Source organism: Scomber scombrus, chromosome 21 (assembly GCF_963691925.1).
Source record: "Scomber scombrus chromosome 21, fScoSco1.1, whole genome shotgun sequence".
NCBI classification, from domain to species: domain Eukaryota; kingdom Metazoa; phylum Chordata; class Actinopteri; order Scombriformes; family Scombridae; genus Scomber; species Scomber scombrus.
The window spans coordinates 18,423,525-18,450,047 of record NC_084990.1 but is presented as its reverse complement, the minus strand read 5'-3'; the positions used below and the strand labels follow the sequence as shown (position 1 = coordinate 18,450,047).

The 26,523-nt window shown below is 41.2% G+C and overlaps 1 protein-coding gene and 1 long non-coding RNA gene across 2 annotated transcripts in view; one reads left to right on the top strand and one right to left on the bottom strand.

Annotated features, from left to right (window-relative positions):
• Nucleotides 1-26,523, bottom strand: part of wnk4a (WNK lysine deficient protein kinase 4a) — a 41,168-nt gene that overhangs the window by 1,637 nt on the left and 13,008 nt on the right. The window contains exons 2-18 of the mRNA XM_062442734.1: nt 21,204-21,376; nt 20,534-20,754; nt 19,328-19,485; nt 16,399-16,487; nt 15,611-15,830; nt 13,927-14,287; nt 12,769-12,914; nt 12,132-12,205; nt 10,647-10,782; nt 10,039-10,155; nt 8,233-8,406; nt 5,846-5,900; nt 5,316-5,447; nt 3,175-4,028; nt 2,390-2,477; nt 898-1,127; nt 506-852 (exon numbers count right to left, since the gene is read on the bottom strand). Coding sequence (XP_062298718.1) covers nt 506-852; nt 898-1,127; nt 2,390-2,477; nt 3,175-4,028; nt 5,316-5,447; nt 5,846-5,900; nt 8,233-8,406; nt 10,039-10,155; nt 10,647-10,782; nt 12,132-12,205; nt 12,769-12,914; nt 13,927-14,287; nt 15,611-15,830; nt 16,399-16,487; nt 19,328-19,485; nt 20,534-20,754; nt 21,204-21,376 — 3,575 coding nt within the window. The remainder of the gene's footprint in view (nt 1-505; nt 853-897; nt 1,128-2,389; nt 2,478-3,174; nt 4,029-5,315; nt 5,448-5,845; nt 5,901-8,232; nt 8,407-10,038; nt 10,156-10,646; nt 10,783-12,131; nt 12,206-12,768; nt 12,915-13,926; nt 14,288-15,610; nt 15,831-16,398; nt 16,488-19,327; nt 19,486-20,533; nt 20,755-21,203; nt 21,377-26,523) is intronic.
• Nucleotides 8,398-10,733, top strand: LOC134003510 (uncharacterized). The gene is made up of 3 exons (XR_009927644.1): nt 8,398-8,445; nt 10,120-10,231; nt 10,396-10,733. It is a non-coding gene; the product is annotated as an uncharacterized LOC134003510 (long non-coding RNA).

The following is a 26,523-nucleotide window of genomic DNA, read 5'->3' as shown; positions in this document are numbered from 1 at the left end:
AAAATAGCTTGTTTGAGCCCTACAAAATTCACCAGTAGACCTCAGCTCTATAAAAACCTTATAATGGAGATGGGTGTTCACACAGGAGAGTTGTTCACTTTTAAAACTGATTATTTAACCTTAAATATTCATTATTAAGATAGAATTATTCACTATTAAAGAGAACATTAGGTCTTGTTACATTTTCATTTTCACTTCTACTTAAAGCTTTTGGCCTCAAGGTTTCACCAAAGTTGATCACGACAGAACATTTGAAATTGTGTGTAAAAGTGTTTATATTTAATGCAACAGTGAAAGTGGAAGCCCTTACAAAAGATCTTAATCTTTTATTCCCTTCATAAATATTCATATTCAATCTCATTTAGTTGATGACATCAGATTTTCCTGATGAAACCATTTTTCCCCTCTTGAATTTCATAAATAGTGTTTTCTGTTGATATACTGTTTATAGTAACCTCTACTGAGTTGTACTGTTATTTTGGGCATCTTGTGAGGTTTCACTTACTTCTCTCTCAGTTCCTGAAGCTCTTCCAGCATTTCTTCGTCATCACTGTCTGAGTCATCGCTGCTTAGGTAGGGAGTATTGCGGTTATACGTCATCATCCATAAATGGTGAAGGGCATTGCTGTACTGCGGGCTGCCTGCCCCTCCGTCCCACAGTCTCCCCTCCACCTCCGCAGCCGTCACTGAGAGTCCGCTGTCTGCAGATGTCCCCATCAGGCTGAGGCTGTACGCCCTCCTCCGACTCCTCTTCCTTGTCCTCTGGCGTTCCCCTACAACCACTTCCTCCTCATCTTCCTCCTCTTCGTGTTCCTCTCTGCCCTCCAGCTGCAGCTGCTGCTGCTGCGGCTCCTGGCTCCCAGTCCATCCCGCCTGCCCGTCAACCTCCTGGAGGACCCCTGTCGACCCTCTGTGGGGATGTGGGTGAGGAGGGGACATGGTGAGGGAGGTGCCCAGGCTCGTCTCGGACTCTCCCTGTTCCTCTGTGCTGCTCTCTGACGGGGTGCTGCCGCTGTCTGCCGGCTGTGGTGAAGCCAGTACGGCACTTACTGGCACAGCAGTCGCAGGGATGTCCATGCTAGGTGTCACCTGGAATCGCCCAACGGTCACTGGTGCAGACTGTACTTCTGTAATATAGAGGAAAAAAATGTGTTAATCAGTGTAAATGGTAGTAAGCAGTCCACTACACAACATTTTTTGAACATTTTTAACAGGACTGGTCCAATTTTAAGATAAAATGTATATAAATTACCTCATCAAGTGTCTAAGCTTATGTCTGACATATGAATTTTTCAATAAATAACATTTTACATTGGTTAATATCAATTCACGTAACTTTCAGTATATCCCTCCACTTACTTTTAGAATCCATTGCAAAGAGGTTGTAACATCTGGGCAGGAGTTTTATATGAGTGACAGCCAATCATTAGCTAAACAGTAGTGATTGTTCTCTAATCTGATCAGAACTGATTGATCAGGAGAACAAAGCCCCACTCATTCATGACTTCCAGGGTTTGATTCAAATCTAATGAGGTCTTTCATTGCCAACAACTTTGATAGAGTTATCACTCTTTTGTCATTGTGTCTCATTTACTAAAACAGTGATTTCTCAGTGTATTGAAGATATCATCTATTTATCCTCATTTATGGCAGAGATAATAACTGAAAAGTGTAACAGTATGTTAATCTTCTGTCACATACAATGGAGTGACACAAGGACTCTGCACTCACAGCTGCAGCCCATTTTAGAGTTTAAAATCCTGCAATGCCTCAATTTGTCCACTAAGTGTCCTTCTTACAGTAAACACAGGAGGTGTCTGGGTATGTGCCCGCTGAAACAGAAGGACTCTGTTCGATGTGGGCTTCTGAGGCGGGTATAAATACAGACAGGTGTGGATATGGAAGGAGAGGCCAGTAACGAGCTCGGCTGCACGCTTATTGGCTCTTGCCAGTGGGTAGGGCCACAATCACCTACGTTTGTGTTTATACTGAATGGAACATTACATCCAGACCCATGGTTACGCAATGGCTGCTGAGGCACTGCTAAGAGGTGATAATGTCACCAAGGATACAGTGGAGGGAAGAGAAAGGGAACTGAAAAGAACTCAAGAGGCAAATTGGCCGTAACAGAAACATAAGGCCATATTTAGACCAAAATACATCATAAAATGCAGCAGAGAAAAATATACCCACTTGTAATATAGCTGTGGGTGCCGTTGTGTGTATACATGAGCATGTGTGGGTTTATTTGGGTTGCAAACAAAAACATCATACAGAATGTCATTTGCCAGCTCTTTAAGCCCTGGGCTAGTAACATACATCACATTAGGTATTTTTGATGGAAGAGAGCTTGTTTTAGGTGCACAAGAACATGCACAGAATGTCTTACCGGAGGCAGTGGAAGAGGCTTTTGGTTTGAAGCTATTGGCATTCATGTCAGGGACAGGAAGGTGCAGTTGTGGGCTGAGGGATGATAACTACACAAGAGGAATAAACATTATTAGCATCAGTGCTACAGCCAATTGGCCAGATGTGACCAATTCAGAAAATAAAAACAGTTTCTTTGTCAATATTGCTCTAGACTTCCGTGTTTTAAGCTATCAGTTCATTCATTCAGTGATGGCGGGACACCAACTCAGTTTTTAGTGCCACAGAAATCCCTGGCCTTAATCTTAGCTTACATAAAATGATCCCAATGAGTGCCAGACAGTGCAGTCCACTGATCTTGGAAAAAGACAGCTCAAGTATCCAATCAGTCATTGGTTTCGGCAGATCCACCGAGTGGTTTAATCGGTTAATTCCTAATTTTTGTATTAATCAATAAATCGTTAAGGCTTTAAAATTTCAGAAAATTGTACGAAAAGACCATTATTATTTCCCAGAACCAAAGTTGGAGTCTTCAAATAGCTTGTTCTGTCAAACCAATAATCCAAATCCAAATATATTCAATTTACAATCATTTAAAATATTCTTCACATTTACATTTAGGAATTAAGAAGCTGGAACCAATAAATATTTGGCATTTTCTATTGATTAATAGATTGTTAAAACTGTTGATTAACTTACTGTCAGTTAACTAACTGATTAATTGACTAATCATTTCAGTTTTTATTTGTTTACACACAACATTGATGTATAAAATCTCAACTGATATAAGTCCTGACGGCTACTCACAGTGTTTTCTGGGGTCTCGGGGGGTGATGAGGAAAGATCTGATGAGGAGTTTGAACTGGAGATTTCTGATGTGTACGTAGGCTGGGCTGGAACTTGGGCAGAAAATGAGGTCACATAACTGTGGAGACTCTCCTCCTGAGTGAAGTTGGTGAGACTGGAGGATCCGACCTGCTGCAGAGGCTCCTGATGAGCCCTTGGAGGAGTGGAAGGTAGGGAAAGGGGAGAGACAGCTTGCGACCAGCTTGGGGGTTTACTCTGATGAAAACCTGATCCATCCATTTGTAGTGTATTCTCAGGGCTATGGTAGATGTTGTTCAGAGCTTGTATTCCAGGTGTCGGGTAAGGGACTTCAGCTGGTGTGGTCTGGTATTGTTGTGGGTAGACTGAGTGGTACCCTGACTGTTGGGCCATGTGAGCGGGTAGGTGGGGGTGGTAGCCTGGAAAGGAGGGCATCCCCTGGGTGGACAGGTTCACAGGAGGGATGAAAGACTGGGCCATGCTCATGGCCATAGAGATGACATTAGCCAAAGAAAATAGGGGCTGCGTGTCTGGGGACCACATGTTGGGATGCTGATTGGCAGGTGGGGACATGGTGATGCTCTCATTGCTGCCGGGGTTTACGGTCTCACTCAGAGGACTTGGGGAACCTGGGGCTGGGGAGGAAATGGAGGGGAAGCTGGGGTTACTGGCCACACGTGTGAGGGGAGCATGGATTCCTGCTGGTTTTGGTGAGCCTGAAGAGCCTGGGTATGGGAATGGGAAGTGAGTGTTGCCCATGTAGGGCAAGTGGTAGTGCTGGTGGTGGGGCAGAAGAGAAGCAGGGTGGTGATGTTGCTGATAATGGAGGGGAGACCCTGGAAGACAAAAAGATTTACAGTGTTAATTTGTTTGTGTTGATTCTTCTTGGGTGCAAACTTAAATTTATTTTAATGTCCAATTTAATTTGTGCATCATTACACCTAAGAAAGGTAATTTTAAATAGGAAATTATCTTGACACAGTTGCAGTGCAATATATTTGGAAATAGTTGACCTAGAGAGACAAGTTGTATCAAATGTTCTCCTCTCCTGTCTCCTCAGGGATTGATCAGTGCAGGTTGTTCTTCAGCCCTGCCAACACATTCGGCACGTGGAGCAGAAATCTTTACTGTACTTTCAAATAATCAGTTTCCATGGTGAACTAAGTTGTTTTGTTTAGGGCAGTATCCGACTATAATTGCATTCATAAGCCGGAGCAGTTGCACACCAGACTTAGATGGCTGTGAGGGGTTCAGCATCAGTGGTGTGGCTTTGACATATTAGGGGAGTTTACACGTGTGTACACAACTTTTTGGGACTGATTGTGAGATTAAAGTAGCCAGGATTGCTACATCACTCTGTGAGGAATAGTCGAGGATGCCAATATTTTAGCCCCATCCATTGATTTGACATTTACTTAAACAATGGCTCCACAGTTATAAACCACACCTCCCGTTGCTGATGATGCAAACAAGCCTCTGCTCTTTCCACGCTGACAGAGGCATACGTAGGTTAGGCAATACTCTATAACAGTGGCGGTTAGCCAAGAGGCATTGCGAAAGCGATCATGCAGCGAATGTCCAGCAGAGAGGGGACGCAGGACAGGAGGGGATGGGGATGTTCAGATGGCCACAAAGGCGGAAACTGGGGGCATATGGGGGATATGTGTGCTTTAATTGACTTCAAATGGCCCTCCTGTGGTGAAGGAGACTTTAAAGGGGGAGGAGGTTTTCTTGGAAATTCTGTAGGAGTTTGTGCTGGCAAACAGATGTTGTAGAGTATCACAGCACTGTAGAAAGGCTCGTGCTTTACAGCGACAGCATTCACAGCTACCTAAAAGCTAGAAAGCGCCCTTCAGGTGAGGTAATTACCCAAGAGGCCCTGCTGCAAGGCAGACACAGACGAAAGCTTTGAGGTGTGGGGATGGCGGATGGCGCCATGTGAATGTCTGAACAATACCAAGAACGGGCCCTGAGGAGGGGAGGGGGGATTTATGAGGTAGCTGAGCTTTGCTTTGACTTATTCTCTGCCAAAGGACTGTAACAATTTTTCAGTGTGGTGAAACAGTAAACAATGCTTGGCTTCTTCACGTGTGGACCAGAGGGAGGGGCAGAAGGCTATTTACCTGGGGCGTTGTGGAAAGACTGCGAGCGCATAAGAGGTCGTGCAGGTGAAGTAATGTCTGTACTGAAGACGTCTCCATTGGGGCACGGAGGAGAGCCACGTACCCCTACACTTGGGTTAGCCAGACTGAAGTCTAAGACAAGACACACACATGCATGAGATGATGGCAGCACACAGATGTCCGCACACACACACATACACACACACACACACACACACACACACACACACACACACACACACACACAGACACACAATGATCATGCACAGAAAAAAAAGATGCAAAACTAATATGAAAGTTAATCTGACATGCGGTTAGTAAGAAATTCTTTATGCGGTTCACACACACTTCATGTTACTTGGTGAATTTGCAAAATTTCATGAAATTATTAAAAAAGTGCAAAGCATAATGCCCTGAGGACCTTATTCATTTTCAAATTCATATTATATTTAATCTCCTTCACCATCAAATTATCCAGTTTCCCCTCATGGATGAATTAAGTTCATCATCAGATCAGACGCGAGACTTACCAGGCAGAGAAGAGGAGGAGAGTGTTCGAGGCAGGGTGTGACTGTGCAGATTAGGCTGTAAGAGAGCACATTTAATAAAACTCAGTATTCACTTCTACTCATGACTTAGAAAAATGTTCATATTGAATGTTCAAATGTGCATTGGTGTCTTATATTTGAGTTGAACAGTGAATTTATGATGGAGCAGCAAAAACCTTACTGGTTTGCTCACCAGGACAAACACGTGGGTAGAGGATTTTTATAGTTGGGGGATTAGTGAGATACAGATATACTAAAAAAAATCCCCAAATTTCAGCAATGCAGCAGAGACTGATATCACTAGCACACTAAAACAGTAGATAGTACAATTGTCATAATGCAACTCATTAGCATCTTTGATTAGACCGTCTCCGCCTAGTAAACAACTACATCTTTCAAACTCAACACATCCTGTTTGTAGCACTGCCTTTCTGCAATCATTATGTAATTTCAAAGTCCAACCAAAGATATTCGGCTGATGTCACTAAAGTAATTGTCTCCAACTTGACAAAGCTCCAAAACAGCAAGGCATTATGTAACTCCTTTCACATGCTGAGTTGTACAATCATGACTGGTAACCTGATACTGGATCTTCAGTCTTTAGATGCCACACTGTGGATGAATCTGAGATACGACCTCAGACATAAATGCATGCACTCACTGTTGGTGGAGCAAGGATTAAATAGATCATTGTTTTGTTTTTTTCTTTTAATACTAGGACAGATAGAAATAACATACTTTTAATTAGTGAAGAGATATTTCAGAAATCACGAACTACAACTTTTGAGACGGTCGAAAAAAAGGATTAAAGGATTTATTCAAAGAGGAGGCAGATGCCACATGAGAGGAACAACTTTAACCAAATCCATGCTAAACATAATGTTTGGCCTGAATAATTAATCAAGTATTTTTCTTTTCTTTTTTCTTCTTGTGTATGTATGTTTTAAATGGTCTGTAAAATATTTACATATTGCAAGAATGCTAGTACAAATGTTATCATTTGAAGGAAACAAAAATACATTCTTGCAATAAGGTGGATAGGAAATGTAATGTTTTTAATCAGTTTAATATAATCACTTATGGAAAGCCATTTAACCTCCGTAATATGAATAACTGTTCTAATATGGCCCATCTGTAACAGCTAAAAGTCAAAAGGGATTTGTTTTCTGTAGTGGTAGGAAGAGGAAACCAGAAACTCTTAGACAAGAATGAATTTCCAGGGATTCAAGTTCTATTTATAAATCATATATCTTCCCAAACTTCTCAGAATAGCACCCTACCTCAGAGTCAAAATGCAACCAGAGTCGAGATAGCTAGAAACTCAGGGTTGTGGGATTCTTCTTAACTTAACTAGCTAGATCTGGTTTTTCGGCTGGACAGTGTTGATCAGTGCAGCTGTAGCGGTTCACTGTGGGAAGTGGTCCATGCACTGTTTTTAATCAGGTGCTGGAGTTGAGCCAGAGGAGATTTGTTCCCGGTGGTTCGGGATAATTGTGCATCCAGGGGGTCGGAAACATGGTGAACAAGGTAGATCATTGGCAGTGGGGGTTTACAACTCTCACTTGTCTTCTATCCTTCATGAAAATACAGATTATTCTTTTTCTGCCTCATTTATGAACATCTCTTGAGCATTTTTTATGAGAGGGTACAAGAAGATTGTGTTCTTTGTGTTTTGCAGGGAGGAGCACATCCTGGCAGAACAGACACTTCTTTTCCTTCATGCGGAAAAAATCTGAATGTATCTGATTAGGCATTATGTCACATCTTGTACAGGATAGCTTTGCACCAAAATAAAATCTTTTCTCCTTCAAAATTTTACAGTTTCACAAAATGTTGACTCAGAGAGGCTTAATAAACCAAACATTAAGTATTTTACCCATTCAGTGTGGCAGATGTGCTGGAAAGTTCATTATGGTCTAACCACTGGAAATGATTTGTGGTTTTCGGGAACAAATGAATGTGAAAAAAAGGGAGGCATTGGTTATGTTTCCACAAATCACAGCGTTTTATGACATTAGTGCTTTTAGTAACATCATGTTCTAAATGAAAGTGCTACGTCAGGTGGCTTCAAGACCACTTAACCTTTCTTTGAGGGCAAGTCTCAGGAGGGATAGTGGACAGTGAGGAAAGCACTCTAGCCAGGAATTTTTATTTATTTAGTATAAGGAAGCAATACACAACAGCTTTCCATTTGCGCAAGATTTATGGGTCTGCCTTAGATAAGCACACCTCGACACACAATAGCTGATGTAATTTATAATGATCAGACAGCGCAGTAAAACACACTCTCAGTTACTGCTACTTTCTCTGCTGCAGGATAACAATGCTGTGATGTGGACTACTGGAAAGGAGAAAGTGCTGCTGCTGACCTGAGAGGAAGACAATGAGTTAACCCCTGTGTGGAAAGCGGGCTGGGGGAGTCTGTGCCCGCTGGAATGGACGAGCTGCTCTTTTGCCATGAGAGCCTCGGCCCGTTTGATGATATCACCCATGCGGTGGATGAAACCCTCCTTCTCTGATGGCAGGATGAATTCATTGTGCACCTTGAAGGCAAAAAGGACAGTGGTGGAAAAAGTATTTAGGTACTTCAGTGAAAGTCGCAAAATACTCTATTGAAAGCAGAAGACCTGCATTAGTAACGGTACACAAGTACTATCAGCAAAGTGTTATTAAAGTATCAAAAGTTGAAGTACTTGTTATGCAGAAAAATAGCCTCTGTGAGAGTTATATTATGATACATTAATTGTAAGTAGTTACTGTTACTGTTTTAGCTGATTTTAGTGGAGCTACTTTGATTAAGTTTTTATAGTAAAAATATAAAGCAGCAGAAAATAGACATACTTGAATAAAGCATAAGTATCTTAGAACTGTACATAATTGCAGTACTTAAGTAAATGTACTCTGCTACTTCCCCACACTGACAAAGAAGATGCTTCTAAGTACAATAGACACACTTGTTGTCTATTTGTATGTCCATTGGCCCAATTTCACACCCACCAACCCTCAGCTAATGCTTATTCTTGGGGGAAAATACACAAATCATCTCATGTAAACCCACAAAACAGAAAAAAAGATGTTTGTTAGATTTCTGAATTTTGCATATTCAAGCAGTCGGGGCGTGGTGACCGTTTCCTGTCAGCATGGCATGATTCAGCTCATTTGAGCGCCGAACTGGGAACCACAGGAACGGTTGTGATGCCAAGAGCCCCTGCTGCGCCAAAACTCGGTAAACAAAAGCCCACTGTCTTTTAGAATGAGGAAAACAGTACATTCAGTGAACACAAAGTCCTGCTGCACATGTTGCCTCATCACGTCTTCCTCACACAGGAGCACAGTACATCACCGAGCATCTAATGAAGTTTAAAGGCAATAACAGGGGGGGGATGGGGCTGCTTACATGCGTCACTCACTTCTTAGCAAGTAAGATATAATATCAGCCAGAGTTAGCATCGACAAACAAAAGTCTGTTAACTAGAAGCAGATGAATCATGTGTACGTTCAGCTGAGATAGAGAAATCTGCCAGGCTTATCAGCTGAGCTCAGATATTTATGTATAAATCCAAGATTGTTCTAGGAGCTTCAGTTTCCAAAAAAGATTATCTACTTCCATTTAACACCCAGTTTTATCTCTTCATGTCTCCTCAAGTACCTTTAAGGATTTAGAAAAATAAATATTTTTTTCTTAATGTAGAAGCTACATTGAAGTTTACACTTAGTTAAATATTCAAAATCATAGCTGCACCCTGATATGTCTGCTTTCTTTGGCAAACTTTGGGACCTCCACTAGAATTGAGAGTCATGTTTTGTGATTTTGAGCAATGTTTGGCTGCATAGCATGAATTTGTAATTTAAATCTTGGAGGTACTTTAAGAATACAAACTTCAAACATTTCAGTCCTTCTACATTTCGCTATTGTACCGAAAATGATCATTAATTTACATTATATTATATTCATTTGAAATAAACCGTATTTGTCAGGCTATAGAATCAAGATTTATTTCATTTCCTTTACATTTGTAGCTCAATTTTCAGTTGATTGTCAATTGTTACATGTCAGCAAATTTCATGAAAATTAAAGAAACTTGTTTAAAGTGTTTAATTATTGAGACTCTGTGTATAATAGCCTACTTGTTCGTCATTGTTTGGCCAGTGATTGAACACCAGTTAAGACTCACCATGACAGCAGCGATGTCTTCAGGGTTATCTCCATCCAGGTCAAATTTGAAAGTCACCATCTTGTCATTGTGTGTCTGCAGCTGGCACTCCACCACCCGGTCCACTTTATCAGAGAGCTGCAGAGAAGCACGGGATCAATGTTAACGACAGGTGTCTGTTTACCCTCTAAAACACGGAGCCAAGTTAAACAAGGTAAGAACAATGTATTTTATATTTGTGTGGATCTGAGCAAACATAGGCTCATGTGAACATGTGTGAAAGTACTGTAACACGTTGTGTGTTTGCGTATGTTTCGCACCCAGAGCTCCACTGTATTCACATGTGGTTATGCATGATCTGTTTGTCTCTGCCTCCAGTGCAAAGATGCCCATTAAAAGACCACAGACTGTCCTTATTAGAAGAGAAATGTACTGCGGTTGCCGGGGGAAGAACAGTATTGCTACTGATGACGTTACCCACTCAGGGTGGAGCTACACCGCTCACTCATATATCAAAAATGCCCCCCGCACATTAAATAACTCAAACCACATGATTTATTTATTTGTTTATGATGCCAATAAATGCATTCAGGGAGTTGTAGTAAAGAAAAACTTTTGATTTATTGTACCCCTGTGATGCGCAGCCTTGATCGCGCTCTCCTCCTGAACAGCTTCCCTGCAGTTTTCCTGGCAGCCGTTTTCTCGTTCTTCTCTGATAGGCCCTCATAGCCGTCGCTCAAACCTGAAGTCACATCGGAGGCGTAGCTGCAAAGAAATATATTATTATGTGTTGGTGGTTAGAAAATATGTACCACAGAGCCACAGAAACAGTAATTTCACATTTGATTTATCATCTATAACAGAAGCGCAAAAGGAATTAAATATCCATCATGACTGATTATCTTGGCACTGCACGTAATAATAAACAGCACTCTGCAATGTCAAATAAAGTCTTGATGTGTAACAGTGGTGTGTCTCTTCAGTGTAAACAGTACAGTTCAACTGAGCCTGCTCATAGCCTATAGGAAGCTGGTGTTGATCCAGAGGAAGCAACATGTCCGTGTGATGTGTTGTATTTATACAATGAACGAGTTTTGAGTTTCAGAGAACTGGAGGACATTCAGTTGATTTTATAAAAAGCTTTGGTTCTGCTAATTGCGTCTCCTGGGCCTTTTTGGATTGCTGTGGTCACAGACTCCCCTCAGTCCACCTCCCCAACATAGGCAGCAAACATTTACAGGCCTACCGGTTGGCAACGTGCACCCGTCTCTATTTAAAAACCTCCAACTCATGGGTAACTCAAGTTCACAGCAAAGGCCGTTCTTTCCTTTAAACACGGAGTACACAGAGATTAGACAAAATCAAATCAACAATTTGTGTCGATATTGAAAATGATCGGTCTGTCTTGTGATCTTTGAAATGCAGCCCTCATTAATCAAGAATTTTACTCAGAGGAAGAATTAAGAAACTGGGAGTCTGTTTTGGATCCTAAACAGGGCATGACGATGCTGTTATGAAGCATGATACTTAATCAGTATTGAAATTTGTTTGAATCCACCAAGGACTAGTCAGATAATGCAGTAACACTGTCAGTCAAAGGCATGAACTTAGCTGACACTGTCCTCCATCTATGATTCTTCCTGCCAAACTACTCCATTGACAGAAAACATATTTTGAACTCCAATTACAAGCCCCCAACACACACACACACACACATACACACATGCACACACACACGCTTACAAGCTGTCCATCCACCCTCGGCCCTCATGCCGAGAATAAAGCTGCTCTCTCCCCAACATCCCACCAACATGGAAAACAGGGCCTCTACAACATCTGAGAGCCAGTCTCACAGAAACCTGCAAGGGTCCATTCTGCCTCACTGCAATGAAAACACGGAGGAGCCCGTCGATTGCCTCAAGCTTGTTGTCGCAGCCCCACAGATGTGGAATAGGAGGAGGAGTCTTAGAAGGAAGACCAGGCGTTTCTGCTAGATTCATGTTGATTTTTCAGGTCTCCAACTTAAATTAAGAAGGGACTGTTTAACTCTATTTTACTATGGAGGTAAAAAAAAAAAAAAAAATTAAATCCAAAGAGGAATGGGAAGACCTTACCTGTCCACAGGGGAGTTGAAGCCACTTGGGGGGCCTGAGTTGCCATGTTCTATGTTGTTGGATACTGCAATACTCTATGAATAGAAAAGAGGTGGGTGAGAAGGGAAACACACTGCGAGAGATTTCCATTGATTTATTTTTCTTTAGAAGCTTTAGTAAAAGACAGGAGCCAGGAAACATTTTCCACATATTGAACTTTAAATGCAGCAGTATATAGATTTAGTTTAAAAAAACATATATCACTGCACAAAATATTTAATTAATTTTTTTATTTTTGTATTCTTAAAAATGTGTTATGATAAAAAATAAAAACCCCTCATGGTCATAATGTCAAGCCACGTGAGCAGTGTGGCTTTAAAGATAGCAGTGTTGTTCTGTCCACCACTATTGAGGAACTATAAGTGAAAAACAGTTAATTAAAAATGTTTTCCTCACTTGGTCCTCAGTGATGTTATGTCCCGTATTGTACAGTGTTGCTTTCAAACTCTATATTGCTTACATAACTGTGTGTCAGTGCTGCATTGGACAGCGTGATGTTGATGAGGGAAGTCTCATAAAGTCTTAAAAGTCATCCTTTTTGCCAGCACCACCCTGCTCGCTGCATTTTGATAACAAGCTCTTTATTCAGGCCACTCACCGAGGGGAAGCGGAGGGCTGGAATGGGGAGACCGTTTGCAGTCGGGTTGTCGGTGTGCGTGGTGGGAGGGGTCGTGTTAAAGCCGCCGGGCTCCAGGGGATCCTGAAGCCCAGAGGAGCTCAGATAGCCATCCATCTCGCAGTCAGCTGTTTCAACAAAGGATATAAACCATTAGCATGTGACCAATTGTGTCTTGATTGACTGACACAGACTGTACAATACACACACGCACACACATGGGCAGGCACACATGACCTGCGTGGAAACACACATATCTAATGACCCCAAACTGAGACTTTAAATATACACCAACAGATAAACAATGACAATGACAATGACATCAATGCAGAAGACTTACAGTATAGAGTTAAGCTGTGAATAAGCACTGCTGTGGACACACAAAGGATGTTGAATTTATTGTTAAAAAGACTTATAATTTACTATAATCCCCCAAAAAAGAATATTTGGGCCTTTACATTGGGTAAAAACGGAGAAAAATTAAATTTCTACAGCACAGCACAGCATGCACACACACACACACACACACACACACACACACACACACACACACACACACACACACACACACACACACACACACACACACACACACACACACACACACACACACACACACACCCACCATGAGATAAGACTAACAGGAACTGAATAATTTAGTTATCCACAGTGTTACATTTCACTGTATGCCTCCCATGTGCTCTCAGATCAGAAACTTGTTGTTCAGGACAATAGTACAAAACCCTTATTGTCAAAGCTTTATGAACTATTGTGACTATAATACAAAGAAAAACTAACAGGGAAGGTTAAAAGTTGAACTCTGACAGACAAATCTGATGCACATGTGACTGAAAGATGATTCGAGTTAAAATGCATTATACGGTCGTGTACTCTAGAATACCATAAACTATAATTATTGTGCAAATTCAATTGTTATTTTTTTATTTTACAAACATTTAGTAGCTCATAATATTTTTACCATTTTAAGCTTGATGGCTCTATCATTTCATATGTATTTTTAAAAAAAAAAAAGTTTTTAAAGGGAGTTATGGGCCTAAAAGGTTGCAATCCTTGAACTTAAACGAGAAACACGAAAATGACCAAACTTGGAGACTAGAAATGTAACTTTAGGCTGCTCACAATTAGCAGAGGAGAGGCTGTTGTGGCGGATGTGGAAGTGCTGGTCTGCCTCTGGCTCCTCTGGCTCTGCAGGGTAGCTGGAGCTGACCCCAGAATCCACAGAGCTAGTGACGGGGGACAGCATCGGGGTTGTGAGTTTCAGGACCGGGGTGGGGGACTCTGCTGCAACCACGTCGTTGACTTTAGGGGATGGTGGATGAGGCTCGTGTTCTTCCTCTATGGCTTCTTGCTCCTGCTTCTTCCTCTGCTCCTCGGCCTGCCGCCTCAGCTTCTCTCTCTGGCGCTTGATGGTCGCAACCCTATCCCTTATGGCCTTGGCCACGAGCTTGAAGTCGACCTCGCACACGAAGCCAAGCACGACCTGCATAACATCACAGAGAAATGGTCAGGGCACAACATGAGCACATTTGTGTAAGTCATGGTCCACGATGTGCTACCGCGATATGCAGACCATTTACGCAGGTCTGTTGCATGTAATGACCCGATCGTGTAAGTTGTGACATCAATGCTTCTTTGATGTACTAACAGCATTTGTTTTGTAAAATCAGCACACATTGACTGCATTCTTTTGAATTTGTCAGGATCTTGCACAGCCTCTTGTGACACCCAGTCCAGCACAGTGGTGGAACACTCTGTCCGAATCTGCCTCTCAACACAGAGTCAGATTACCGTTAAATCAGCCAGACTAGATGTCCCTCGCTGATAATAATTTGATCTTGATGAAAACTACCACAAAGAGGTAAACAAGTAAGGAACTGTGGCTTGCATTTTCATTAAAAATGACCTCTACGGAGGGGCTTCTGAAGGACATAAGGGCCTGTTTTGTAACAAGCAAGACAGTCATTATATTATTAAAGACATGACCTCAGCTGCTTCCTGACACACGTTCTCACATTTCCAACCACTGATGATTAAATGTTGAGCGGTGCCCTTGACACACTCTGCAAGGCGTACTCTTTATGGGTTGGAGCGAATATCAATGTTTCTGCTGTCATAACAGAGCCATAAAAAAGGCATAATGATGCCGGGGTGCATTAGTGCGGCTGCTTTCAGTGCTTGAGGTCAAGTGTTGGAGACAGGTAACTCCAATGAGAAATTTGTCTTTCACTAATATTGTCACAGTTGGTGATAATGATGCCTGTAATAGAGACTCCAAATCTAATATCTGTATACACATGTGAAATAAACACTTCAAACATTCAAAAGAATATCAATGGAAATAAACGGCACAAAGCACTTAGCATTTTAGAACTGTACACCTCTTTTTAAATATGTAATTCATCTCAAAATATTATTGTTGAAGGAGGGAATAAATTAGCCATGACCGTAAGTACAAGATTTGAATCCAAATATTAACATGTGTTATGCAACCAATCTGCGTCTTCTTCAAAGCATCCAGATGAAGAAAAACTCCTTTGTGATGGAGGACTTGATGTTTAATAGAACTGAAAACACTGGTGTCAGTTTTGTATTGAATATATTGATTATATTGTGAGCTTCAGCCCAGAAAACCTATAAAAATCTGTCACCATAAATCAAGATCAGGATGCAAAGAAGACGTGGGTGTTGGCTGATGTTGCCTCTATCTGTTGGATCTGGGATCAATTACTCAATTTCCTCACCAATGGCTGGAACAAGCTGGTTCAGCGAAGCAGTAAAGAGTGATGATTGATTGTCGGCTTACCATCTCCTGAGCCACCTCCTCAGGCACATCCTTGTAGAGCTCAAACAGGAACTCGATGGCGTTGTTGTCCTTGTACTTGCCGTGGAGCTTCTTGGTGTCGTCCATGCGCAGCCACAGCTTCAGGCCCGACTTAACCGCGTCGTCCTCCTCTGCCAGCTCCACGTGCACGCCATTATTCTCCTGGAAGAAGGGGTGCTCCAGGAGGTCCTGAATGGTGTACCTGAAGTTAAGAAAGGAAATAAGTAGTAAATTTGCTTTCCAAAAACATGGAGCATGCTGTATTAATTAACATTTGCAAAAAACATGCTTTCTATCAGGTTTTATTGACTTTAACTCTTAAAAGCAAACCTTAGACTGGAATATGTGCAAAATGAAGTGCATACATGAAGTTTGTACCCCTTCTTCAGCAGTCTAACCCTAACCTATTATCGTATTGATGCTCAGACAGAGGCTGCAGCAGAGCACTAAGTTTCTCAAAACATGTCAGTGAGGTTGTGTTATGTACAATGATAGGAAACAGCATTAGAACAGTTAATATATCCTCTTACTACCTATCTTATAACTGTAACACTGCACAGTGCAAGCCATATTATGCTGAAAGTAATATGCTACTCCTTCGCTCACTCTGCAGGTGCTAGAGAAATTTATACTGGCATTGTAAACATGCACTTGATTTAAAAAAAAAAAAAAATAGACTATTAATTGACTTTGTTATCTTCTAACTGTTCATCACAGTTTATGTTAATGTCTAGTTGGCTACTGGAGAATTACAAGAGAATCACTGGTACCTCTCATCTTTGTTCATACGGATGCAGCCCTCAATGATCTCCTTGAGTTCTGGGACTTTGACTTTGTAGAAACTGTCAGGTTTCATGCCCTGTGAAAACAATCACAACAGAAGATGGTGTTTTATTTGTAGGGTGTCATACTAATCAAAAAGTACCAGTGATGCTATTCTGAAGGATATTTCCATTTGCATGGAGACTGGTACTTGAAGCAGAACAGGTGCTCATCACTTCTTCCATTTAAACAGCTCCCGTTTCAGAGGAACCGATCAAAGCCATAACAGCCACTCCCACCTGCACTGCGTGTGAACATAATCCTCTGCTTTGTGACATCTCCCACAAGCCAGCATGACATTCGGCTCTGCAATCATGTCAACACCAGAGGAGGACAAAACCAAAAGCTCAAAAAAAGGGGAAAAAAACAGTTCTCCCTCTCCATCTTCGTTTAACTCTACAAATCCTTCGGGGGAATTTTTAACTCCTGATAGCCGGAGAAGAGTTTATCTCAAGAAGCAAATATTCAGGCAGGACTACTCACTAATATGAAGTAAAGGGGAGGTTTCTAAAAATGTTATCATGAAAATAAACTGAGATTACACCAAAGCTTCCATCCCTGTAAAAACATTGATAAGAAAGTAAAGAGCCAAGGTCAAAAGGGATGTTTGGCCTACAGATACCCAAGCAACCAGCTGAGGTTAGGTCAAAACATCAAATAATCACCAGTAAAAGGCTGAGTGGTACACATTAATTTCCTCAAGATATTTCTATTTTCTGTTTAAGTGAAACCAATGAGAGAGCTCAGGGAAAGAAAAGGAAAAGGACACAAGTTGTTCATGAAAAGAGCAACAAGTGTGTCTGACTTATCTGTCTTTAGAGCATGTATACTTAAACTCGTATGTGACTTACGTAATAATTTCACCCTGACTGAATAATGGGGAATCCAAAAAAAAAAGCCTCAGTGCAATAATAGATATGCTGTCATCTTATATAAGACTGAATTGTGATCATTGAGGATCTGAAGAAGACCGCAGAGGTTTCTTTCTGTGTCGTCACAGGCACCTTCAGAATTAATCCGTTTTACCTCAAATCCAAATTAAATTTGAGACTCCTTTCCTTTCCTGTGGTGACAGAGGTACTAATAAGATCTTGAGATATATCCTGGTTACTTATTGACTTTGCTGAGTCACATGTTGTGTTTATTGTGCACACTGTAGGGATCTGATCCATGAATTTACTACAAAGCCAAAACATTTCTTTTGCACAAATACAAGAATAATACATTATTATATCTTATCTTAAATGTGGTCTTTTCAGCTATTCTTTGGTGTAGATTTCAGCCCTCTGAAGGAAATACAGTGCAGGGACAAAAGTATGTGGAGACCCCTGCACATATACATTTGGTCTGGGGCCATTTTTTAAGGTTTCAATTCTGGAAACGTTCAGAGCTATAAGCATTCAACTTGACAATAGTGTACTTCCAACAGTTTGTGTTTGCCCCTTTGCTGTCTTATTGCTTCTGTGCACAAAGTTAGGTCCATAGAGAACCGGTTTTCCCAGTTTGGTGTGGAACAACACAACTGGCCTGCACAGAGCTATGACCTCAACCCCATAATGGCCATGTAGGGTCTGTGAATAGACATTTTTCCACAGTTAATAGGGAGTTATTTATTAATTGGTTGTAAAATTAAAACATGGTGTGACTATCACATTCACATTTCCAAGATTCTTGCACAATTTGTATATGCTCTGCCTTTCATACTGTACGTCAAGTGTGTCTCACTCTTGGCCTCCTTTACAGCAATTAACTTAAAGTAGAAGTCAGTCATATGAGTGAAACATTATGTAGAGTTTCTGGTTGGTGTTTAATGTTGTGAAAAATGCATTTGCCACATGAATATACTGACAGATTTTGTCTGTGCCGCACATACCGTAAACCTAAAACATAAACAAATTATGAAAGGCACAGCTAATAAAATCTTTATTGAACCTGTTGCATGGGTAAGTGTCTGCGACTGCACATGGAACGTTATTATATTGTCTTGTTTGTGGAGGAGCCAGACACACTCTGACTAGTTGGCATTGTCACTTGCTCACTTTCCAGACTTCGTCAGCCACGGTTTGCTTTGCATATGTGACACGCAAGAAAGAAACAGCCCTCTTTGTAAAGAGTGAGACATAATTTCCAAAACATATAACTCTACCGTCGCCTGCTATTGCCCACCATGGCGTCATTGCTGTGCTTGGCACTCGGGAACAGCTTGAAATACAGAAGCCCGAAGCCACTGCTGTAATGTTAAGCCCTTTAAACTCACTACTGCTTTTTTTGGGGTTTTTTGCCTGAGATGTCCCACATTTTTTTTATTATTTATTATAAGTGAGCACTGGACTAGGATTCAAGCCCTCTTTAGCCATTGACCAATATCTTCCAAAGACAGAAAAACTATTTTATTTTTAAGACATTTGTACTTTCTTCAAATTTCAAGGCAGCTTGCAGACAGAAATTCTGCAAATGTCAGTGTTGATAGGTCACTTCAGTTGTCCAAACACTATCTCATGGAGAAGGGAATATTCCAGCGAACACGATAGTAAGAACCAGTTAGACAAGCTCTTTGAACTGGTGAACGCACCAGCAATTAGTAAATCAAACATGTGCAAGCGTGCGTCATGATTGCAGGCTGAAAACAGACAAGCGGTCAGGTAATGGTACAGTTCTGCACCTTGAGCTCGTAAGTGATCCTTTAAAAGACAAAACTGGGTTTTTATTCCATGAAGGCCCCACTTCTTTCCAACGATTCAGGATATCCAGATGTATACATGATATATCCTGCTTCCTAATTCCAGTGCGCACATGAAAAAAAGAGAACACGTGTGGACAATTATGTCTAATACAAGTGTTTTTTAAACGAGGTGGTGTCCTCCTCCTCATACTCACACTGGTAACTTTGCGGTAGATCTGGGCGGCGTTTTGGCACTCGGAGTACGGGTACTCAGAGGTGGCCATCTCCAGGATGCACATTCCAAAGGCGTAGACGTCCACCGCTTCGTCATACTTCTCCTCGTACATCTCTGGGGCCATGAACTCTGGTGTTCCTGTCAGAGTTCAGTTGGAACAGTTAAAACACTTTACTCCATTACAATAGAAGGAATAAAAAAGGGTCACTACAGTATAAATTCGTTTTTTTTGTCACTCAGGCGAAATTTGGGTTTGCAGCCAGTCATCCTGTGCATACAATATTAGTGCTCCACCAATGAGATGCTAACACTACGTAGTATTTTCATGCACTGCTATAGAAAATGTATATGAATATGAACATACTGTATAATATATATTGATAGATGAGACATACTGTTGTAAAAATAATCCAGGTACAATGCACGGCATATAAAACCTGTCTCCCTATGGATTAAATTTATTGGTCTCAGTCCTTGAGAAGACATCTGGCTAAAATGCTTCACTATGTTCACTGGCTAGTCATACATTTTGGCTTTCTGCTTTTTGGTGCTGGACAGGTACATTATAGTGAGTTTTTACAGCTCCTTTGCCTCAACAACTACTGCAAATGACAACAATGCCAATGAGAATAGTGAGACTGACCAAAACCTAAAAGACACTAAGACAGTGGAACTGAAGAGTGGTTTTGTCACATATAGATTGTCAGTGGCTCCACTATTACTGTAAAGATATTAATTATAGCAGCTTGAAAAATATATAATTGGGTACAAAAAAAACTCTTAAATATACAGTGCTTGATTGCCACCTGTTGAATTGAACTCAGCAAAAATCAAGTATCAACAAGTCCTCATACTGCCTCTGGTGGATGACACTCCCTGCTTGCACTTGAATGGAAAGGGCAGTTTCCAGTGAAATTAAAAGCTGTTCGAACAATGACGAAGACATGAGAAACCAATTTGAGGGAAAGAAGAAGGCTTTACGAATTTAAACAATTTGGGAGTGACTTCATTTTATTGGAATCCCTCAACAATCCAAGATGTGTCTCATTTTGTTTTGAGCTAGTTATAACTGCTAGATTTATGCCAAATTATGTCCTACATGTTATTTCTTTCTGATATAAGTAGGAGATATTTGTGTAAAATTATTTCCGGTATGTAAACATGCACAGAACACATTTACACTTACCAATGACACTTTTAGCAAAGGAGGCACTTTTGAGTGTGGCCAGCCCCAGATCTCCTATCTTAACGGAGCCGGTGGGGCCGGTGATGAAGATGTTGTCACATTTCAGGTCCCGGTGGATGATGGGAGGCGTGCGTGTGTGCAGGAAATGAAGCCCTTTGAGAATCTGACGACTCCAGCGCTGCAGCAGTTTCAACTTCATCTCCTTGAACCTCTTCAAGTACCTAAAACAAAGGAAGATAAGACTAAACACCCAAGTCTAAACATATCACAATACAGCAAGAAGAGGAAGCTTTTAAGTGCCACAAAAGAATTCATCTGTTATTTTGACAGCCGAGAGGAAGTTTAAAAGTGAGCCAGTTTCCTGAATTCTTTCCTAGGACATTGTATCCAAAGTGATGCTTTTCTCTAGTCCTTATTCTGCACCTTTCATTATAAGTTTAAAAGCAAAAGACGAGCTGTCAAACATGACACAAATGTCCTCATTGTTATGGAAGGGACAGCAGTTTTATTTGAAAAACGGATATCCGCTACTTGAGAAATGTGACACCTATTCCTACAAATTCTTGAAAGAAAAGCACTCATGAAAGAATTTGATCTTTAAGAAAAAAAGAAAAAAAAGAAAAAGAGCAACACTGCAGTTTGTAGGTGAATTGGATGAAGCGACTCGTACGTTTTGAGCGTGCCTGAGGTCATGAGTTCAGTCGCCAGGAGGATGCACTTGTGGCCCTTCACCGTGGACTTCCAGGAGTCGTGGAAGCGGACGATGTTCGGGTGCTGCAGCCCCTTCAGCATCTCCACCTCCTCGCTGAAACGCTGTCGCTCCGCTTTGGTCAGTTTACGAGTCTGCAGAGGGAAAAAACACGGTGTGAAAATCTGCAATGTCGAATCATCTGGGCAAAACTCCATCTGCTGATGAGGAGCCTGTAATATGACCTAAAGCTCCAGAACAACTACTTAATGGACTTTGTGGTGACATAGTTTCACAAACAATGAGTATCTTATCATTCTCTTGTGTATCCCGGATTTTGGCCTTACATTGTTTCCATTCATACATGATTTTAATAGTATCCAGGTTTCGGATTGTTGCTGCACAGGTGTGTCTGATTTCCAGACATCTTAACCGATCTTATCATTTCTGTGCTGACTCAGTTACCTCAGTGCTTGAAGTTGAAGCCAGTCTGGTTTGTGTCTATCTGGATAAGATGTTATAAAGCCGTATTGATCCCCCACAGGACAATTTCACATGCTTTATAATGAGGTTGAATATTTCACTTCATTCATCAAGCCACTATGTTCATGTTATGTTAGCCAGTTTCTGTTTTTGGCTATTTTATTTGCCACTATTCTTCATGGATCAGTTGGTACTCCAACTGGGAGAAACAGCAATCACTAAGCCCAAGAATCTGAAAAGAGGTCTGAAACCAGGGTAAAATTCACATTACTGCTGCATTTATTGCTAAGCTGGATGTGGTTTTATGACCAGTGATTTATGACATGACAATACCGGTGTAGATCATCATTATATGGTTTATCATCATATTCTCCGTTTTATTGATGAACTTCTACACAATGTTTAAAGAGAATGAACATAAACCTGTTTAAATGCCACAGTATCCCTGTTTCTACTGGAGAATATTCATACAAACACGTGATCATAACCAGGATACTAGTACACATGTAAATGCATCTTAAGTTCAGTCACATGAAAAACAAAACAATTAGTAAAGTTCATGTTGGGCTGTAGAACAATGAAGTATTAACACACACGTGCTCTGGTATCGTCAAAGCGTCTATGATTACGTAAGCAGGAAGCAGTAAACACGGCATGCAAATACACAGAAACGATTTGATAAATCACGCTTACTTTAGCTAATGAGCTCGCTGCGGGACTGGAAACCACAGGTCCATCAATTTGGGGGACCCTCCTCCAGTTACATAATCACATTTATTTTTCCAATAAGGAGAGCTCTGACTTAACAAATTTAAGGGGGAGGTTTCAAAAATCCATGTAAAACTGAACCAAACACAGTAATCATGCTGGATGAACAAAGACATTTTTGTGCTTCCTCTAGGATGAATGGCCCAATTTAGCTCCTGTTGGAGTAACTCTGCCTGTGGTGGGTGGTTAGTGGAAAACTCTCTGGAGACTTCAGCACCATGAATCCTGCATTGAGGCAGATTTCTGGGAAAAATGCTCTGCATATGTTTATGCTTACAATCAACTTGACCACTACTCGCTCCTTCCTTGGGCCTGCTCTCTCCCAGTGAGGAGTTGCTACTGCCGCATCAACACAGGAGGCAGGCTGTCTGAAGACCTGCGCTGTCTGAAGTCACACAGCGAAAGAACCCTTTTACCTGCGTCAGTCACCTGTCAAACTGTCAAACGGTCATACTACACCAGCAAACATGAGGCCCTGGGCTCACAAGCAAGACACAGAGGCGACTTCTGGCCAAATGGATTTGCGTTTACGTACGTAGTGATCAGTTTATGATGTGAACACAGGCGAGAGCTTACACCTCATTTGTCAGACCTCTGTCAGAAATACTAAGTGTTTTGCAGAAAAGGAAAAAAACTTGGCTTAAGACTAATGAATAAAACATGTTTAGGCAAGCATCATCAGGGCTCAATAAGGCTATTAGAGCATAACACTCCATGCATCTTCTGAATAAGTCAGTTCAGCTTTAATCTGATTTGTGCCTCATGCAGTCCATTTTGCTTTATGGCTTTAAAAATGGCACATTGCAGAAGTGAGCATTAAGGTTTATTGCCCCCATACTAGGTCACTAAAAAAATACATGTCACACAAATTATGGTGTGCATGTTCAGTCTGTGCGTGAGCAAGGTGGAGTGAGTCAGTGGGTTTATGGGTTGATATGCTCTGGATATTTATGTATCTAAGTGAGATAACATCAGACCCCCATGTAGAGAGCTTTGTGTCCCGTGGATAGTCGCCTGTGCAGTGCCGTGCAGAGAAATGGCGGCTTTTTGCAGCTCAGAGATGGTGTAACTTTCATTAGCTGCGGCATCCAGCCGAGCCACTTGGAGACCCTGACATTTTAAAAACCACGAGGTTTACAAGAGCTTGGCATATTTGACGCAGCGATTACAAAATACTGAAAATGCAAAATGCAGACGTTCTTGGAAGAGGCAAAATCCAGCTGTGGCAATTCTGAGAAGTGCTGTTAATAAAATGTGATCCGTTGAATGAAATGGAACTGATAATGGATGAACACATGTGAAGCACAAAAAATGTGTTCTCAATTCAAAACGCTGAAGTGGGGAATTTAAAAATGTAAAAACAAGGTTAAAATGCAGGGGGAAAAATTAGGTACAGATGGAAAACAATGAAAGCAAAGTATGATCTGTGTTAACATTCGTGATGCTGTCATCTGGCTGCATTGTTGTTGATGCTGGCTAATTTCAGGGTAACAAAACGACGCCTATTCTCAGTTAAACACTTAAACTGTGACTAATGGCAGAAATTAAAACAACCACAATGCTTCAGTTTGACTGAAACCATTCTCACATCATTACAGCCACCAATTCTTTGGATAAAAGTCTTCCAAACATGATTATGTCTTTTATTATAGTAGATAACAAATGTGTGTTTCAGTTAGACTTAATGATATCAGAGGCAATAAAGTTAAGGTGGGCATTTCCTAAAGAAGGAATCCTCTGTTGACAGCTGTGCAGGGCTCCTATCTAACTTTTCCATGGGATATTTGACTGTATCTATGCACCACCAGCCTCTCTCTTCCTCCTCCCCTCCTTTAAAAAAATGAGGCCAAAAACATTGCATAATGCTGGAGAAAGCAATGCAGGGGGGGGAGAGAGCCACAAAAACAAACTGTATCTGTTTTGCAAAGACAAACGGGCACGTCCAACAAATAGAGCAGTCTAGATTCAGAAATGTATGAGATGAGCCTCTACTAAAACAGTTTTCTTCTACTGTTGTCTCTTCCAGCTGGATGACTTATTCTTAGCCACTGGGAGGTGTGTGTGTTGAGTATGGGGTCTGCAAAAGCTGGGGTTGGAAATACTTGGGCTTGGTGCCACATAAGCAGAGTTACATAAGTAGTGTTGATGGTAGAGGAGCCACTGGTATTAAGACACCCCTGTCAGCGCCCCTATTATGACAACCGGGACATGAACACTACATGTCAGCCAACATTTGCCCCAAACCAGGTGGTGTACGCTGTGGCTTAATACGGGAATGAAAAGTTGCAATGTCCTGATGTTGTACTCAAAGAGATACAGTAAGTCTGGACAGGATTTGAGCAGCATCCAGTCAGTGTGGGCAGACTGTGGTATCTGTTGGAATCTTGGCTAAATGCAGAGAGAGAAGTAGGGCAAATGAAAAAGTGGATTCAGTCATATTATAGCCAGCAGTGATATGTGTTACGGGTAAGAGGGATGGGTTTCAATGCATTTTCCTATATCAGTGTCTTAAATACTTGGATCTGCAATCAAAATGAGATGAAATATATTCCTGAAATGATTAGACAGTTGATGGATTAATAAATCTCATGAGTCTCTCAATACTTTCCAACTTTCCTACATCCTGAAGATGTAAATCTTTAAAAACTTTTTTTTTTAAAGCGCTGAGTAATTCCTAAAACAGCTGGGCACTGTTGTTATTAGCAGGAGTTATGGTGCATTTTTTGGGCGACTATTTTCAGCTGCTCTAAAAGTATGTACAGCCGCAGGATGGTGTATGTTGGATTCGCTCAAAATAAACTAGAGTGCCCAATAAATGGAAATGAAGGAACATGTCACCCAGTGCAACAGTAAGGCTCAATGATGTGTTTTCAATAGTGTTTGGACAACAACGTAACTTAGTCTACAGCTGCACAGACAATACATGTTAGATCTGGTCATTAGTGATTTCAAGGGATTTATTGATAGTAACACAAATATAGAATATTGCCAGCTTTGTCCTTTAATGTGGGGAAAAATGCCAAATGTGTTTCCAGTTTCTGAATTGTGAGGTTTTGCTGCTTTTTTTCAGTTTCATTTGGGGGTTTTGGACTGCCGGTGTAACAAAACATGTTGTTTTAAGAACATCACAGTCTCTAAAAAGTTATAAAGAGCATTTTTCTCTCATTTCTGACATTTTATACACTAAGGAATGAACCAGTCAATTAAAAAAAAATACTTGATGTAGTAAAGAAACTGTTAATAGTTGGCGGTATGACTACAATCAAAGCCAAATCATTCAATATGTTCATGACACGTGAAAGAAAAAATCGTAACTTTTTGTGTAACTTCGGAAATGATTAAATTAATCTTAGATACGTTTCCATCTAACTTGACCTCTTTATGAACCATTTTAGGGACTAAAAGAATAAGCCTTCCCTCTTCTTCTTGTCATTAAGTTATCATTGAGCGTGCTGTTAAAAGGCCATAACTCATGTGCTACAGATGTTGACTGTGACGAGCCCTCCAGACAAAGACCAGAGTTCAGTCTTTCTGATGACAGAGTAGGCTGGAGAGAACATGCACGGCTTCAGCATTACCGAACCGCTGTCCATCAGTGGTGACGACGACTGGCTAGCCAAGCTCTGGGATTGAGGTCAAAGGCAAAAGAGAGAAAAAAAATTATGTGACCTCACATGACATACCTGCCTGTCTAATATATACTATGTATAAACACGCACGTAGGCACTCACACTGGTACAGTGTTGCATTTAGATGTTTGCAGGTGAGAACTGAGGTGCCAGTGTGCTCCTTCCAAGGAAAACCTGACATGTTGTGTAAATGGAGCGGGCAGAGGGAGGTTAGCCATTAATCTCATAAGGATTGAGGACTCAAACCAGCCTCTGACTGCTGCTCTCACACCGAGAACCTGACCTGGTTTGTGGCGCCCGGCTAATTACCTGTCCGAGTAAGAGACCTAGATGTAGGATTACACTATCTGTTGTGCGTTTCAATAGTAAGAAGTGGGCGGTAAAGAAGGTCATTGTCCGCCATGTTTACATACGTTTTCCAG